The sequence below is a fragment of the Capsicum annuum genome, chromosome 12, assembly GCF_002878395.1.
Source record: "Capsicum annuum cultivar UCD-10X-F1 chromosome 12, UCD10Xv1.1, whole genome shotgun sequence".
In the NCBI taxonomy this organism is placed as follows: domain Eukaryota; kingdom Viridiplantae; phylum Streptophyta; class Magnoliopsida; order Solanales; family Solanaceae; genus Capsicum; species Capsicum annuum.
Window position 1 is genome coordinate 53009347 of NC_061122.1, and position 19056 is coordinate 53028402.

Genomic DNA, 19056 nt, shown 5'->3' on the forward strand with positions numbered 1-19056 from the left:
AGACACCCTTTGGAGATTAATCTGCAAGCTCTTAGATACGATATGCACTTTAACTTATGAGCTAGGAAACCACCCTTCTACTTAATAACCATCTTATTAGGGAATTTAATGATGCATAGAATTAGTGCAACCAATCCATCCCTAGTATAGCATCAAAATTCATCATATCTAATTCAAATAGATCTACCAAAGTTTCTTTACTGCTAACATACACCACACTACCCCTTGTAGACTCACCTAGCAATCACAAAGTCACCTACCAGGTAGAAATAAAAAAAAGGTCTGAAACATAATCCAGTCCAAAACTAAAATACATAGACATAAATAAGGTCATATAAGAGAGAGTATTCCTTAAATCAAGTAAAAGTATACATCACGGGAAAAAATTTTCAACATACCATTCACGACATCAGGTGATGCCTCAGACCCCTTACGAGTAGTAAGAGCATAAAGACTATTCTGATCAGTGTCAAAGCCAGATGGCACACCCTTTGGTGATGGATCTAAAGAAGAAGCAACCAAAACATTGTTTGCCCCAGAGGCAACCTTACCAATAAGATAATTTCTAAGCATGTACCCTACCTGACTACAGTTGAAGTATTTGTCCTTTTCTTCAACACAGAAACCCTAATGAAAACCCACATAATTAACAGAGAGGATAGAATGGAGCTAATTGGGCCCAACTTGCCTAATATTGGGCACTCTCTAAATTTTTCACCACCATGGAAACGTCTTTCACCCGATAGCTTTGGGTAGGGAGCACTAGCTGTCGAATAAGACCCAAAATTGCCCTACTTTTCTTGGGCCACTTACCACCATCCCTGCCACTCAATTGTTGGCCACCACCCTGATCAGAAAATATGAACCTCTTTCCTTGCCTTTTTCCTAATTCAACCCACTTTTTCTTCTCTTTCTCTACCTGCTGCATGTATACCACTAACCTTAAGATATCCATGTACTTGATTAATACGGCAGCCTCACTCTCTAATATCAAATCTCTAGACAAGTCAGAAGTAAACTTCCTTATTCTAGCCCTTATACTAGAAACCATCTTTGGAGCATACCGAGATAACTAGTGAAACTTTAAGCCATACTCCTTGACTAATATCTTACCTTGCTGTAGATTAACAAACTTATTTGCCTTTGCTTTCATCAACTCTTAAGGCAAGAAGAGGTCTACAAAATCATTAGAGAAATCCTCCCATGGAGATGACTCAGCACCATCACCTTAGTCTATTCCTATTCCTCATACCATTGGCATGCTATATCCTTCAGTTGATAGGTAGAAAATTCCAAACCCTCCACATTCGTGGTATGCATAACATGAAAGATATTTTCCATCTCATCCTAAAAACCTTAAGGATCCTCCTCTATCTTAACACCAGTAAATGTTAGAGGGTTTAACCTCATAAACTAGCTAACCCTTATGGCCTCAGAAAATGGAGTAGTAGATGCACCCAGCTCAGTAAAAGAAGGTACCAACTAAGCAAACATATGGATAAACTAATGAAACTCAAAATTTGTCATATTAGCCTAATCTAGAGAAGGGCTGGAGGGAACAGGTAGAAATCTAGGAGGCTAATTAGGAACTGGACCCCTAAATTGGGTCTGGACCCCATAAGTGGAAAAGGTCCCGTCAATATTTTCCTCAGGAAGGATAGAGGAGTTTTCGTGAGCTTTAGGTCATCAATGTGGCATGATTCGAAAAGAAAACAAACAAGGATTAGAGAAGAATTCAAGACTTAAACTCTACAACTCGAAAATAGAACACAAGAAAGTAAAATATTCCTAAATGTCTTGTAGCCTCTCCCGTACTACACAGTATTAAAAGAGACTCTATTCTACATGTATTTGAGGACTCCCAAGTGACCATAATCCTATGGCTCTGATACCAATCTGACAAAACCCAAACTGGGGTCTAGTCATGTCGTGTGCCTCAAACCAACCTAGGATTAGAAACTACCCCTATACCCAACCATAACTGCCCTGTACCCTATGCTGGATGAGTTCTAAACATTTAACAAAATAGAGCAATTAATACTCAAAGATAATAATAGAATCCATAACCATAACTAGCCAAAAATCCAATCAAATATCTAACTAGTGTCATCCCCAATACCAATGCCAATGCCAATGCCAAGGGTGACACCAATACCGATATCGCCCATGCCTATAGTAGTCACATAAAGCCTTTAACCAAAAATAAGAACCAAAAAAATTATCTAATAAATGAAAGTAAAGTAAAAAATTCCATAGAATAAAATGGATTCCTTCGAAGTATGGAAGCTCTCCACTTTAGTCTGACTCTAAGTTGTCTCCAAATCCAAGTCACTGAGTAGGAGGAGTAGTATGGCCAATTCCTCCATCGCGTGGGGATACAACACCCAAAGATGAGTTAGCGAGTAAATGCTAGCATATACTTAGGAGTAAGGATAAAATAATGCTAGTATTCAAAACCATAGTAAATAAGCATATGCAATTACGTACATACATATACACATACACATATATATAAACCATGCCAAGAAAGAGAACTAGGTTTAGTATTCATTTAAAACCTTAACCTGAGTTGTGTAGCTTAACCATCATAAAACTACCCACGGGCTATATGGGCCCAGTGTTACCCCCTGAACGAGCCTAGTATATATAGCTGCATCAATCAGAGCTATAATAGGGATAGAAGACTCTCATGTACCCTTCGCCCTCTATGATACATATATACAAGTATAAACTTAAGGGATTCCGGTGTACCCCATAAGTAAATTATCACTATAACCCACCCTCATGTTGGCAAACATGAGTTTCTAATGCTCATTCATTGGACTCACACCTTCACGATTAACTATCACAACCAGGAATTATTTCATAATTAAAACCTTTATCAAATAACCAAACCACCAATTCTAGAAGTTAATTACTAAGGCTTTATGTAGTGGTAGAGTCATACCAACTATAGCTTATAAGAAATATCATTAACAAACACTTGGGGGATTTTCATGTACCACATAGGATTTCCAATCAATTAAAACTATGGCCACCAAGACCTTTCCAAATCATTTAACACCATTTAAACCAATTTAGATTCCATTACCATCTTATGCAATGCAAAGTTTTCAATAATAGTCAAATTATGTGACAAAAATATTATCATAGGAATTTTAACAAACATGTTGAGGGCATATAGTTTCTCAAGTCAAAACCAAGTACCAATTGACCATTCCCATGCAACCACATTTTCAAACCATAATTATACCTTGAAAACCTTAAGAAAAACAAAGAAAAACAAAGAAAAACATTATCTAACCAAAAATACCCAAAAAAAACCCAACATATATTTCACCCCCCCCCCCCCCTAAAATAATACAACAATAATACCATAAAACCATTCATGAAAATATGATTTTAGTTTGAAATAACAATGAGGGAGGAGTGACATGCCTTAGACACCAAGGAAGATAGAGAGATTTAATCTTGAAAGCCCCTAATTGAATCCCCTTGAGAAAACCCTAGCCCTTTCTTGAACCAAAATCTTGAGAGAGATTTGAGAGTGCTTAGAGTGTATTTAATTGAAAATAATAGGTTAAATGAAGTCCCAAAAGTATTTTAAGTCATAGGGTTAAAATAAATTAAGAGGGGAAATGTCTTGAATGCCCCCAACTTAAATTGTAAAAATTTTCATAGGTTGGTATGGTTTTTGACCCCTCACTTGTACCCACATCATATGAGTGGTACCTTTCACTCGTACCATTATTGGAATATTGGACACCATATTATGCCCAACATATGACTTCTTTGCTAAAATCATATCCTATCATATGACTAGTACCTTCAAATCATACGCTAGGAAGAACATCAAGGTTAGACACCGGACAACATACAGTTTGACACTATACTTATCGTATCATGCACATACGACTAGTATGATGTCTTCTCATAACTTGGATAGAAGATGACCTAGAACACAGTGTCAAACATATAACTTGGTCTCCTAGGTCTTTAGCATAACATACGACTAGCATTCTTGAGTTATATAGTCCCTAAAGATTTTAAAACTCATGAAATTTCAAAAGATCAAAACTCAAGGTGTTTCATCACCTAACCATCATCAAACAAGCGACTCCACCATAAGAGAGTCACCCATATTCACTCACTAATATGAGATTTCTCACAAGAATGTGTGTAAGATAAATTTCATTCACTCTCACAAAGTTCACATGTCACATAAGATGAATCATATACTTTCCCTTAGTGTAGTACTCTACTAATATCAGAATATAGAGGCTTTCCTCTCATTATCCATTTTCTTTCAAGATTTTATATTTTAAAATTCATTGTGATTTCTTGATTCAAGTTCTTAAGTAATGTTATTTTTTTAGTCTTTCAAACAAGAATCCATTCCCACTTCAAACCATAATTGGTACCAAGAAAACTTATTGGAGTATAAATGATCTATCAACACTTGCGACACCAAGTAAGAGATAAACCAAAGGTGTAAATTTTGAGAGCTTGTAAGGTTTATTTCCTAATGTAATACCCCATATTTCTCTAGCTCAATTTAACTCTAAGTACACAAGTATCTCTATATAAATTTTTCAAAATACACAGAATTTTTAAGTTTAAGACCTGACATTGTATAGGAAATTTAGTCAGTTTTTCGACGATATAAATTTTGCTCAAATTCGATACCCGAGTAAAAATTATAGCAATTTTTGTAAACAGTGTGCCAAATGGTATATCACCGCGTCACGGAGCTAGGCCAAATAGAAATTATCAATTTTCGGTATGCCATAACAATTTTGGCATGTTGCACAAATGTTCCAGTTCTTGTTTGTCAATTTCCAATGAGGCAATGTGATCCCACCATGTCGCGCCAAGGGCCTTTTTCCCAATTATAATTTTCCAGTGTGACTTTGCGATACCACCATGTCAGGACACAAGTCCATTTCACAATTGTCCCTTTTTAAATACTTTCCAATCAAGATCCAGTGGCTCACAACAATGCCACTGCATCGTGGTGGAGGCCAAAATTAGGACTTCTAGTGATGAATTTTAATTTCTTTTTGGGGGTAATTTGGTATTTTTTTCCATGACCCTAATCATTCTTAAACACAAAATTAACCCCTAAATAACCTAATTAGTCATTATTTACTTAATTTCTCTCAAGATTAAATCATTCTCTCTAAAAAAAGGCAAAACCCTAGCCTTAAAGAATCAAGAACAATTCTCAAGAATCCCTCCAAGAACATTCAAGAATTTATCTTCTCGGGTATTTTAGGTGTCCATCCTGGCTTTACTTTTACCCATAGAGTCCATGAACCCTATTTAAACATACAAGTTTATATATTTATGATTTTCAGGCTTAAAATTAATTGTATTCATGTTCATGATATTAATTGGGTTTCAATCCATGATTTAATTGCAAGTTTCATGATACTGAACAGCATGTGTGATGAATATGTGACTATCTTAATAAACCCTTGAATTTACAAGTTAGTATTGTATCCATGATGATTCAGTGTTGACTAATTTTATGTGAAATAATCATGCTCCCCAAGTGTTTGATAAAATGCCTATGTGAATTGAATAGGGATATCATGACATATTATTATCTGTTCCCATTCATGTACAAGTTTATGTATGTCAAGTGTTTGACAAAATGTCTAAGTGAATGCATTATTAACAAGCAAGTATTGTTATGCTTTCAAGATCATGTCATGTGTTATTTTAAATGCTATCGAGTCCTGGGGTATTTAATACCCAAAAATCTAGTTGTTTACCTAGAGCTACAGTAGTTACAGAATAGTCTCAGTAATGTCATGAAACATAGTACTCAATCAGTTATAGAACTCAGTAAAACCCAGTATTAGTCCAGTTCAGCTCAATATAATAATCAGTGTATTTAGTTGGAAGTAAGATTCAGCACCAAGTGAACCCAAGGATGGGGGTCCACCTGCTAGTAGAGGATGTGATTCTTAGAAGCAGTCCTTGTATTCTAGAACTACATAGCCAGTGTAGGTTGAGATATCAAACTACCAGTTGAGGGTTTATAAAGTATTTTACCTGCCAATTGAAGGTAGCGCCATTCTCATTAAAGGCATCTACCAGATGAGGGTGACTTTTAAGCTTTTCTTTACCCATGGCACGGTACTGACACCCTTCAAGCTAGGGTTATAGGTTGGACCCCAATCCATTTAGAGAGAGGAATGTCGGATAGATGATTACCTCTCACAGTTTCAATTTCAATCTCAGTATAGAACTCTTTTAAGTTCTACAGAATTAGGACTATCAGACACAGTCCCTCAGTATCAGTAATTCAGTTATCAGTAATCTCAGATACCAGTTACTCAGTATTAGAATTTAGTATTCAGCTTTAGTAAAAGCTCAGATACAGTATATATATATATGCATATTATTGCATTCTCAGTATTTTATAGTAGTTTTAGTTATCCATGGACTGTTATTTAGTTACTTTATATCATTCAGTCAGTTACTGCTCATGCATATAAACCCTTGCATTCATCCTTACCACATCTAGCATACCAGTATATTACACATATTGATTCATACTTTCTCTTTGTGCTATGATGTCTCATATCATAGGTTCGGACCCTCAGGTTCCTGACAGTTCATAGATAGATGCAGATAGCAGTAGCAGATTCAGTAATGAGTCCTTTTCTACAAGGATATGATTGTATTTTAGTATTTTCATTAACATCGGTAATTCAGTATTTGGAGTTAGTTGGGGGCTTATCCCATCAAATCTACTTTTAGATAGTTTAGTTAGAGGCTTTTCAAACTAGACTAGTTCAGGCAGTATTCAGTTTTGTAGATGTTATTATTCAGTTTTTATATTAATGAATATTCAGAATATAAACCTTATGGCATTTCAGCCTAATTTTTGCATTATTTTAGTATTATTATACAGTGCTCATAGCAGGTACCAGTCATGGGTTAGCTTGTGGTCCTTCAGGGTCGTAAGAACTATGTAGATTCTGGGGTACAGACTTGAGATGTTACAAACTTAATATCAAAGCCTAAGGTTTAACAGAGTCCTAGGAAATCTTAAAGCCACATTAAGTAGAGTCTTGTGCATGGGTGTGTAGCAAACCACACTTATGGAACAAAGGATATGAGGCATTTTAGGAAATTTTCCTTTATTTTAGTATTCATGTTATGCAAGTGAGCATAAGCTTAAGTTAAAATATTAGTCTAATTCTTTTCTTCCTTTTGTATACAGAATATGCCTCCCAAAAAGAACAATGAAAGAAGAATAGGAAAACAGTCAGCACCTTAAACCAATCAGGCAGATTCCCTAGACGAGCATATCTCTCATGCAAAATTTAGAGCTCTGTTAACCACTTTAGGTAATACTGTAGTAGCTCAGAATGAACGAATAGCTGCTGTTTAGGCCAATTCAGTGGCCAATATTGCTGCATTCTATATTTGGGACTTCACCTGAATAAATCCTTCCCTATTCTCAGGATCTGAGTATGAAGAGGATCCACAGGAGTTCCTCAATTAGGTTCAGAAATACATAGATATTATAGGAGTGACATCTAGTGAGAGTGCTAAGTTAGCTGCCTATCAGCTACAAAATGTATCTTATATATGGTTTAAGCAGTGGAAGGTAGACAAGGGCACAGATGTAGAGCAGGTAGAGTGGGTAGAGTTTGCTACTATATTTCTAGATAGATTCTTTCTCGTAAAGCTGAGAGAAGCCAAGGTGTTAGATTTCATCAATCTCAAGAAAAGAAACATGAGTATGAAAGAGTATTCTCTCAAGTTTACTCAGTTAGTCAGGTATGCTCCCCATGTAGTAGTAGATAATAGGTCCAGAATAAGCAAGTTCATGTCTGAGGTGTCAGAGAGTGCGGTTAAGGAGTGAAGAATTATGATGTTGATTAAGGAAATAGACATATCCAGGTTTATGGTCCATGCTCAGCAGCTAGAAGAGGCTAAGAATAAAGAAAGAGAGAGATAGAGAGAAAACAAAAGGGCTAGAATAGGTAGCTTTAATTTTACTCAGCCTAAGTTAGCAGGCGATAACCGTTCCCAATTTTGTCCAAAGTCTTCAGTTCTAGCTCCTTCCTCGTCCATTGCTTCAATCCCTAAGTTCATAAATGGTAACAAAGATAGGGTGCCAGTCTTTATATCTTAAGATAGTGTTAGAAGTGCTCGAATAAATCATCTTTGTCAGAGATATGGCAGAAACCATCAAGGTGTCTGCAGGGATGGTAGTGATATTTGTTTTGGGTGTGGCAAGCTAGGACATAGAATTAGGGATTGTCCTCAGTCAAGTTCACAGGGTCAGTACAATCGTCCCCCAGCTCAATCCGGTTGCCCGAATCAAAAGGGTGCCACTTACTGTGCCATTAGTGGGCAACACCCAAACAAGATTTAAGCACTTTGGTCCTGAAAAGATCAAGAAAATTCTCCTGATATGGTCACTGGTATGTTACAGATCTTTTATTTACATGTTTATGCCTTATTAGATCCAGGAGCTTCTCTATCTTTTGTAACTCCTTATATAGCAATCAACTTTAAGGTTAAACCAGAAATCTTAATAGAACTTTTCTCTATCTCTACCCCAGTGGGTCAGTCTATCGTAGCCCAGTCGTTATACAGGAACTGTCCAATTATGATAACTCAAAAAGTCACTTCAGCAGACTTAGTAGAGTTAGAGATAATGGATTTTAATATCATTCTTGGCATGGATTGGCTCCATTTATGCTATGCCTCAGTTGATTATAGAAATAGAATTATTCAATTTCATTGTTCAAATGAACTAGTCACTGAATAGAGAGGAAGTACCACAGTACTTAAGAATCAATTGATTTCCTACCTTAGAGAGAGAAAAATGATATCCAAGGGATGTGTCTATTATCTTGTGCGAGTCAAAGACTCTAGTTTAGAGACTCCTAGTCTTAATTCAGTTCCAATAGTAAATAAATTCTCAGAGGTGTTTCCCGAAGATCTTCCTAGAGTTCCTCTTATAAGGGAAATCGACTTTGAAATAGACCTTCTTTCAGACACTCAGCCCATATCTATTCCACCATACAGAATGGCACTAGCTAAACTTAAAGAGTTAAAAGAATAGTTAAAGGACCTTTTTGTCAAGGGGTTCATCAGACCCAGCATTTCCCCATGGGTGCACCAGTCTTATTCGTGCGTAGGAAAGATGGTTCTCTTAGAATATGTATAGACTATCGTCAGTTGAATAAAGTCACAGTCAAGGATAAATATCATCTACCAATAATTGATAACTTGTTTCACCAACTTTAGGGAGCTAATTACTTTTCTAAGATAGACCTCAGATCAGGCTATCATCAACTTAGAGTCAGAGAATGTGTCATTCTAAAAATAGCTTTCCAAATGTGGTATGGTAACTTCGAGTTTCTAGTCATGTCTTTTGGTCTCAAAAATGCCACATCAGCCTTCATGGACTTACTGAATCATGTTTTCAATTAGTACTTGGATAATTTCATTATAGTCTTCATCAATGACATTCTTATCTACTCCTGTAGCGAGAATGATCATGCAGATCACATCAGAATCATACTTCAGACTCTCAAAGCCCATCAGTTGTTCACTAAATTCATAAATTGTAAATTTTGGATAAGGTCAGTAGCATTCTTTGGTCATATTATTTTCGGTGATGGCATTAGTATTGATCCTCAGAAGACCAAAGCAGTGAGAAACTAGGATAGACCCATTTCTCCTGCAAATATCAAGAATTTCTTAGGTTTAGCTGGCTATTACTATCACTTTATTGAAGGTTTTTCATCTATTTTATCCCTCATGTCCATATTGACTCAGAAGAAAGTTAAGTTCCAATGGTCAGATTCTTGTAAGAAGAGTTTTTAGGATTTTAAGACTCAACTCACCTCAGCCTCAGTTTTAACTCTATCAAATGGTTCAGATGGGTTTGTTATGTATTGTGATACATCCAGGGTAGGTTTGGGTTATTTCCTCATGTTTGTTGTGTATTGTGATACATCCAGGATAGGTTTGGGTTATTTCCTCATACAGAGAGATAAGGTAATAGCCTATGCCTCTGGATAGCTTATGACCCATGAAATGAATTACCCTACCCATGATCTTGAGTTAGTAGTTGTTGTGTTTGCCTTAAGATTTGGAGGCATAATTTGTATAGGGTGCTTATAGATGTGTTCATAGATCACAAAATCTTGCAGTATGTATTCTCTTTAAAATATTTGAATTTTCATCAAAGAAAGTGGTTAGAGTTGCTAAAAGATTTTGATATGTGTGTTTTGTATCATCTGGGCAAGGTCAATGTAATGGTAGATACTCTTAGTGGGTTTTCTACGGGTAGTGTTGCTTATGTTGAAAATGGTAAGAAAAAGTTAGTTCAAGAATTTCATCAACTTGCCCGACTAGTTGTTCACTTAGTCGATTCAGCAGAGGGTAGTGTATGGGTGCCAAATAGTTCAGAATCATCTCTAGTTTCCGAAGTAAAGGAAAAGAATGAAAGAGATCCCAGCCTTGTTAAGTTGAAGGAACCACTTAGAGATCAGAAAATAGAGGTTTTCTCCTAAGGGGAATATGGTGTGTTGCATTTCCAGGGTCAGCTATGCATGCCAGTTGTATATGACTTGAGGCAACAAATTCTTGCATAAGCGCATGGTGCACGTTACTCGATTCATCCAGGGGCCACTAAGATATACCGTGATTTGTGGCAGATCTATTGGTAGAGTGGGATGAAGAGAGATATCACAGAGTTTGTAGCGAAGTGCTCCACGTATCATTTGTTAAGATTGAGAACCAGAAGCCTAATGGGTCCATGCAGGAGTTCAGTATTCCCACATGGAAATAGGAAAAAGTGAACATGGACTTTGTGATGGGTTTGCCTCGTAATCATCATCAGTATGATTTTATGATTTGATTTGGGTTATCGTAGACAAAATGACCAAATTCACTTATTTTTTGTCAGTCCATACTTCCTATTCAACCGAGGACTACGCCAAACTCTATATTAGAGAGTTGGTCAAGTTACACAGAGTCCCAGTATCCATAATCTTAGATAGAGGTACCCAGTTTACCTCTCACTTTTGGAAAGCATTCCAAAAAGGTCTTGGTACCCAAGTTCTCATCTGTACATCTTTTCACCCTTAGATATATGGTCAAGTAGAAAGTACCATTTAGATTCTAGAATATATGTTAATAGCCTGCGTTGTTTATTTTAAAGGTAGTTGGGATAACCACTTACCTTTGATCAAATTCGCATATAATAACAGTTATTATTCCAGTATTCAGATGGCTTTATTTGAGGCTCTCTATGGTAGGAGATGTAGATCCTCAATCGGTTAGGTCGAGTTCGATGAGGTCACAGTAGTAGGGCTTGATTTAGTGTTTGATGCCTTAGAGAAAGTTCAGCTGATCAGAGAAAGGCTTAGGGCATCCCAGAGTTGAAAAAAATTGTATGCAGATGAGAGGAGAAAAAAATCTCAAGTTTGAGATTGATAATTTTGTATAATTGAAAATCTCTCCCATGAAGGGGGATAAAGAGGTTCGGCCAGAAGGGGAAACTTAGCCCCCGATATGTCGGTCCTTATAGAATTCATAGTCATTTCAGAAAGGTATCTTATGAGCTTGAGTTGCCTTCAGATCTCGCTTCAGTGCACCCAGTATTCCACATATCCTTGCTAAAGAAATGCATCGGAGACCCAACAGTCATAGTTCCCTTAGAGGGCATAGATATTTAGAATGATCTCTCTTTCGAAGAGGTCCCAGTCCAAATCCTTGATCGTCGGATTCGTAGACTGAGGAACAAAGAAATTCCCTTGGTCAAAGTTATTTGGCAGAACCGGTCCGTTGAGGGAGCTACTTGGGAAGCAGAAGCAGATAGGTAGACCAAGTATCCTTACCTTTTCTCTACAGACTCTGACTCAGTGTAAGGTAATAGTCTTCCTTAGATTTACTCAATTCCATGTTCAGCTACAGCTACAAACTTGGTATTCATTACCATTACATATCATTTTCATGACATTCATGCATTCATGAATCAGTTCAGCCATGTACTCATGCATTAGATTTGCATGTTCAATATGTAAGCTCAGTCTATCAGTATTTCTCAGCTTAATTTGTCTTATTCGAGGATGAATGTTCCCAATGGAGAGCGATTGTAATACCCCATATTTCTCTAGCTCAGTTTAACTCTTAGTACATGAGTATATCTATATAAATTTTTCAAAATACTCAGAATTTTTATGTTTAAGACCTACTACCATTGCACAGGAAATTCAGTCAACTTTCCAAAGATACACATTTTGCCCAAATTCGATACTGGGATGAAAAGTTATAGGAATTTTTGTAAACAGTGTACCAAATGGTATATCACCGTGTCGCGGAGCCAGGCCAAATGATAATTTTCAATTTTGAGTGTGCTATCAAAATTTTAGCACGTCGCGCTAATGTTCCAGTTCTCATTTGTCAATTCCCAGTGAGGCAAAGCGATCCCACCACATCGCGCCAAGGGCTTTTTTCCCAATTATCATTTTCCAGTGTGACTCTGTGATACTACCGCGTCGCTCCACAAGTCCATTTTGCAATTATCCCTTTTTAAATAGTTTCTATCCAAGATCCAGTGGCTCATCATGATTCCACCACGTCGCGGTGGAGGCCAAAATTGGTACGTGCAGTGATGAATTTTAATTTCTTTCCAGGGGTAATTTGGTATTTTTCCAATACCCTAATTAGTATTAAACATGAAATTAACCCCTACATAACCTAAATAGTCATTATTCACTCAATTTTTCTCAAGATTAAATCATTCTCTCTCAAAAGGGTAAAACCCTAGCCTTCAAGAATCAAGAATAATTCTCAAGAATCTCTCCAAGAGCCTTCAAGAATTAATCTTCTTAGGTATGTTAGGTATTCATCTTGAGTTTCCTTTATCCCATGGAGTCCAAGAACCCTATTTAAACATACAAGTTTATATATTTATGATTTCCATACATTAAATTGGTTGTATTCATGTTCATGATATTAATTGGGTTTCTATCCATGATTTAATTACAAGTTTCATAATATTGCATAGCATGTGTGATGAATATGTGACTATCTTAATAAACCCTTGAATTTACAAGTCAGTGTTGTATCCATGATGATTTAGTGTTGACTAATTTTATGTGAAATAATCATGCTCCCCAAGTGTTTGACAAAATGCCTATGTGAATTGAATAGGGAAATCATGACATGTTATTATGTGCTCCCATTCATGTACAAGTTTATGTATATCAAGTGTTTGACAAAATGTCTAAGTGAATGCATTGTTAACAAGAAAGTATTGTTATGCTTTCAAGATCATGTCATGCTTTATTTTAAATGCTATCGAGTCCTGAGGGTATTCAATACCCAAAAATCTAGTTGTGTACCTAGAGCTACAATAGTTATAGAATAGTCTAAATAATGTCACGAACAGTAGTACTATGTTAGTTACAGATCTCAGTGAAACTCGGTATTAGTCCATTTCAACTCAGTATAATATTTAGTGTCTTTAGTTGGGAGTAGGATTCAGCACCTAGTGAACCCAAGGATGGGGGCTCACCTGCTAGTAGAGGGTGTAATCCTTAGAAGTAGTCCTTGCATTCCAGAACTACATAGCCAGCATAGGTTGAGATATCAACCTGTCAGTTGAGGGCTTATAAATCAATTTACCTGCTAGTTGAGAGTACTACCATTCTAATTCAGGGCACCTTCCAGATGAGGGTGACTCTTCAGCTTGTCTTTACCCATGGCACGATACTGACACCCTTCCAGTTGGGGTTACAGGTTGGACCCCAATCTATTTAGAGAGGGGCATATAGGATAGATGATTACCTCCCACGATTTCATTGTCACTCTCAGTGTAGAACTCAGTTAAGTTCTATAGAATCAGGACTGTCGACATAGTTACTCAGTATTAGAAATTTAGTTATCAGTAATCTCAGATATCAGTTACTCAGTATCAGAAAACAATACTCAACTTTAGTAAAAGCTCAGATACAGTATACATGTATATGCACAATATTCCCTACTCAGTATTTTTCAATAGTTTCAGTTATTCACGTACTCTTATTCAGTTACTCTATATCATTCAGTCAGTTACTGTTCATACATATAAACCCTTGCATTCATCCTTATCTCATCTAGCATACTAGTACTCCACATACTGATACATATTTTCTATTTGCGCTATGATGTCTCATATCATAGGTTCGAATGCTTAGGTTCCTTACCGTGCATAGACAGATTCAGATACCAACAGTAGATTTAGTAGTGAGTCCTCTTCAATAGAGGATATGCTTTTATCTCAGTATTTTCACTAGCTTCAATATTTCAATACTCGGAGTTAGTTGGGGCTTTGTCCCATCAACTCCACTTTTAGATAATTCAGTTAGAGACTTTTCAGACTAGACTATTTCAGACAATATTTAGTTTTACAGATGTTATTATTCAGTTTTTTATTTTCATCAGTATTCAGAATATGAACCTTATGGTATTTCAGCCTAATTTCTACATTATTTCAGTATTATTATACAGTGTTCACAGCAGGTACCAGTCATGGGTTAGCTTGTTGTCCTTCGAGGGTATAAGTACCTGTAGTGTTTGGGGTACAGACTCGGGGCATTACACCTAACCTTAACTTATTTGTTTTTTTCATTTTTGTTTATTATTTCTTTAATTAGGTACTATGGATGACACCTCAAATGCTATCTTAACAGCCTTTGAAGCTCTCAATCGTAATATAGATAACATGTGTGGGAGGATGGATAACATGGTAGGTCATCTAAAATATCATAACTCTAACCTTCAAGGTTCCTTGTGTGGACATGCTCCAAACAATCTTCAAGGTAACAAAGCTAAGTCTTGCACTCTAGTTAATGTGAAATATCATTGTAAGGCTATTAGCCAGCTAAGCGTGAATGATAACTTGTCTATAGTAAAGCGTAATGTATCTTTGCTTCATTATGATAATTTACAAATTTATAGTATAGATACACTAGTTTATCCTAATAATTTACAAATTTGTGTCCACCTATTGTTGAAGCCAATATGATGAATGATGGTACATTGTCTTGTGAAATTAGTATTGATCAACTTATGTGCGAAACTAGCACACTACTTGATGATGTTTGTGATGTGATTAATGAACATCAAGTGAGTGATGATATTGAAAATATTGGTTAAGTAAATAGGAGTGACCCATTGAGCATGACTTTTAGTGAGGCTTCTATTGCTTGTTTGGCTCATAGGGATAACCATACATTTGAAAGATCTTTGACACTTGATAGTAGTCTTTTAGAGAGTGAACTTACACGTTCTAAATACTCTTTATAGATAGATCCTTCTCTCTTTAAGAACAATATCTTATTTGAAGATGATTAAATTACTCTTAATGGATTACCTAGTGGTATGGATAAAATCGATGATGTAACTCATCTTGAGGGTTGTATCCCATATGACAACCCACTATGGTGGGACAACTTCCTCCAAGGATAGAAATCTCTTCTTTGAAGATAAGAGTACTGTTAAGGGAAAAAATGTGTAGTTTTTAAAAGGAATGATCAATTGCTTAATGATGACTTTGATTTGGTTGAATGTTTGAGAAACCCAATTAATGATTGTTCCTATAAAAATGATTATGTTTGTGAGACTTTATATGACACCCCACCCTTGTTTGATAATTATGAGGATTAATTGCTTGATTATAGTTATGACTTGAGTAATGACTCCTTTAATGTTAAAGGTGTTTTGTGCGTACTTGAGGATTTACCCCATGAAAGAAAAGGTGTTACTTGTTTAAAAATTGTTCCTTATTCTTTGTGTGTCTCTATTGATGAGGATAATCATAGTGGTGATTTTGAATCCGATAATGAGTATATGCATGAGAACACCTTAGTTAAAGTTAATTTGTGTGATACCTTTCAATACCCTCTTAGATTATGAAATTGTAAATGGTCATATAGAGTGTAAACATAATGGTAAAAATGGCACCTTTGGGGAAAGCGAATATTGTTGTGATCCATCTTCTTAGCTAATTCTTCCTTTTGACACCTGTGACCTAATAGGATGTGGTGATTTTCATATACCCAACTTAATTCTTGGTCTAGATGACAATCACAGTTTAAATAAGGATGGTGGGACCTTTCCCTGTCATGGAAAGTATTTCTTAGGGATTTACAATCCATTTGATAGACCCAGATTTTGCATGGGAGGCATCTCCAACAAAGATGAGTGGTATATAGGGGTTATGTGCTTGTGGAGACATGGAACCCGTGTGAGTCTTCATGAGCGGTTGATTGATTACCATGGTTTCTCTAGACTTCCCAGTTTCAAAATTTCTTGAATGAGCAAAGAGCTTCTATATTATAAGGTTAGACACCTTGATTGATCATTTTGATGCTTGGTTATATCTTAAGTTTATGCAATCTTGGCATGATGTTATGATTGATTGTGCTAACTCTAACCATCATACCATGAGGATACTATGTTTTTTTGTCTTTTCTTTGGTCTTGTAAGTTTTGAATTTGAGTTCGAATCCTTTTCAAAAAGAGGAGTATAATACAAGTCAAATAGGCGTCAACACTTTTGATCACACAACTCAAGGCCAAAACAAGGAGGTCCAAGCCAACACTTGTATTTGGAATATAGCTTGGCGCTGAGGAAAGTCATGGCACAAGGAATAATGAGAGTCTTTGTGGGTTATTTCCAAAATAGCCACTTTTGGGCTATTTTTGTAATAGGTTGTTTGTGCAAAGACAAATACTATAAAAAGGTGCCTTAGATATTTTATTTTCTTAGATTTTAATGAATTATGAATGATTACTCCTTTGTGAGTAAGTGGAAAGCTTGTATTAGCTTGTGGTAAGCATAAAATCGCTTGTTTTGATCTTTCATTTAGAAATGTGGTTTGCTTGGGAATCAAATTCCCTTGGGTTTATGTAGGTTTTTGGTGCTTGATTGGATATTGAATAGATCATTAAGGGTTTGATATATCCTTTGTTTACTATCCATTCCCATCTTGTGTCGATCTTATTGCTTTATCTATCTGTCTTTTATCTTTGTTTTCTTCATATTTTAGCTTAGTTTCAATTTCGTTGTGTGTTTCCGTATCAGCGTGCCACACTTTTATCATGCACCCCCATTATTTTGTATCATCTAGATTTTGTCCAAGGGTGTGTCACGCTCTTATCGTGTACCTAAGTGAGCATTACATGCTCTTGAGTCATAAATTCCAACTGCCCTCTATGGTTTAGTCTCTTCACTTTGCTTCATGTCCTATGTATTGTAGATGTCTTTCCAATTCTTTTTAAATGTTTTTTACTTATTGAATTTCTCCTAAGTCCTTCATTCATCCACAATAACGGTATTGACATTAAATGAAGCCCACTTCTTGCAACAATCTAGACCTGCAACACTAATCATATCCATTAGTGCATGCACACAAATTAAGCTCACTCAAGTGAATATATATACAATGTAGCTCACAAAATATACAAAATTTAGTCAATAGATAGCACTTTGACGTATAAATATAGCCAAGATCAACCACCTCTGACTATAGATATAGGAGTAGGGAAAATTTGAATCTGAGAACCTTCTGGGTAGGGCCAAACACACACCGAGGACAATCTTTGGCCAAATGATCAACCTACTCACAAACATAGCATCCTCTATGGCCTGACTCAATCAAAGGGGAAAATATGAACTAGAATCGCCACCCAAGCCTAAAGAAGTGAAACTAGAACCTCTACTCAGCTGTCCTGATACCTGGCTAACTAGAGCCATAGAAACTGATAGCCTACCACCGAATCCTTGTAAAGTTGTCGTAACCATAAAAACCTCTTCCTGAGAAATGTCTACCTTGGGCGGCATGACAACTAAACTCACCTTGTCGGAGCACCTTATTAGTGCCTCCCTGAGTAGCCTGAATAATTGACTCCACCAACTTAGCATGCCCTACAATACTCTAAAAAAAGCTCCTGAGACTATTATCTGGGCCATAACTAACTGATGTGGATGCTCTAAACCTTTAACAAACTGCCAAATCCTCTCTGACTCAGTGAATATATGGTAGGATTAATATCTTAATATAGTATGGAAATGCGCCTTATATCGGAAATAGACATGAAACTCTGCCTCAGGTGATCAAAATCATCTCTTATGTGATCTGTCAAATTGTATGGCAAAAACCTCTCTTCAAAATCCTTTAAAAGTTGACTCCCATATAATAGAAGGCAAACCCAATGGTCTAAAACTAGAAAGAGACCACTACTAATGTCTAGCTATATCATGAACTAATAAGTCTTATAATTAACTCTATGAGACTCAAGGGATCCAATATTATGTAACTTCTCCTGGAAGTCAATCAAAAACTCATAAGCATCATGTCCTATCAAACATTAAACTTAGGAGTAGAAAAATGAATAAATATCTCAAACCACTTCTGATCATTAGAAGACATCACTATACCCAAAATAATTGAGGAAATAGTAAACCTAGTAAGAAATAAATCAATACATGGGGATACAACAGAAGATGGTTGTACCCTTGAAGTTAGAATACCATAAGAAGATGTTGGTACTGATTGAAACACCACTTGGAGTTTCAGGAATACCCGGTACACTAAAGGAAAACGCTTCCAAACTGCTCAAGAGGCAAAACAACAGATCCCAAAGTATTGGGATGTCAACTGAACTCTATAGGACATATACTAGCCCGCACCCCTATCTAATAGTCATCTATACAAAATCAACCTCAGGATTGAGAGAGTCCTCTCTATCACATCCTCTAACTAGGGAAGCTCCTCTTACTAGTTCTCTACCTTTAAGTCGGCCATGACCCTAGCCTTATCCTTGAATCGAGGCTCCAAAATTAACAACCTACACGATAAGGAATCAAATTAGAGAAGTTTTTCCTAATGATGTATTGTAGCCTCTCAAAGATAGATATGAACGTCTATGTACTGATCTATAAAACTCTACTAGTCAACCTATTTTTATACTTATGAGATCGGTGAACCTAGGTTATAATACCAATTTGTCACGACCTATA

At 36.3% G+C, this 19056-nt stretch overlaps 1 protein-coding gene across 1 annotated transcript; it reads right to left on the reverse strand.

Moving 5' to 3' along the window:
• Window positions 1–233: 233 nt before the first annotated feature.
• On the reverse strand, window positions 234–1051 carry LOC107849259. Its single transcript, XM_047401573.1, has 3 exons — window positions 740–1051; window positions 399–627; window positions 234–256 (listed from the first exon to the last, which is right to left on the reverse strand). Exons 1-3 carry the CDS (start codon window positions 1049–1051, stop codon window positions 234–236), a joined length of 564 nt encoding a protein of 187 aa, XP_047257529.1.
• Between the last annotated feature and the right edge of the window lie 18005 nt (window positions 1052–19056).

Excerpts from the sequence above, each read along its gene's own strand:
- LOC107849259 (XM_047401573.1), bottom strand. The coding sequence starts at position 1,051 with ATGGTTTCTAGTATAAGGGCTAGAATAAGGAAGTTTACTTCTGACTTG. Across the intron at positions 628-739 it reads TCCCTACCCAAAGCTATCGG|GGTTTCTGTGTTGAAGAAAA; the intron begins GTGAAAGACGTT and ends GGTTTTCATTAG. Across the intron at positions 257-398 it reads ATCACCTGATGTCGTGAATG|GTGACTTTGTGATTGCTAGG; the intron begins GTATGTTGAAAA and ends TCTACCTGGTAG.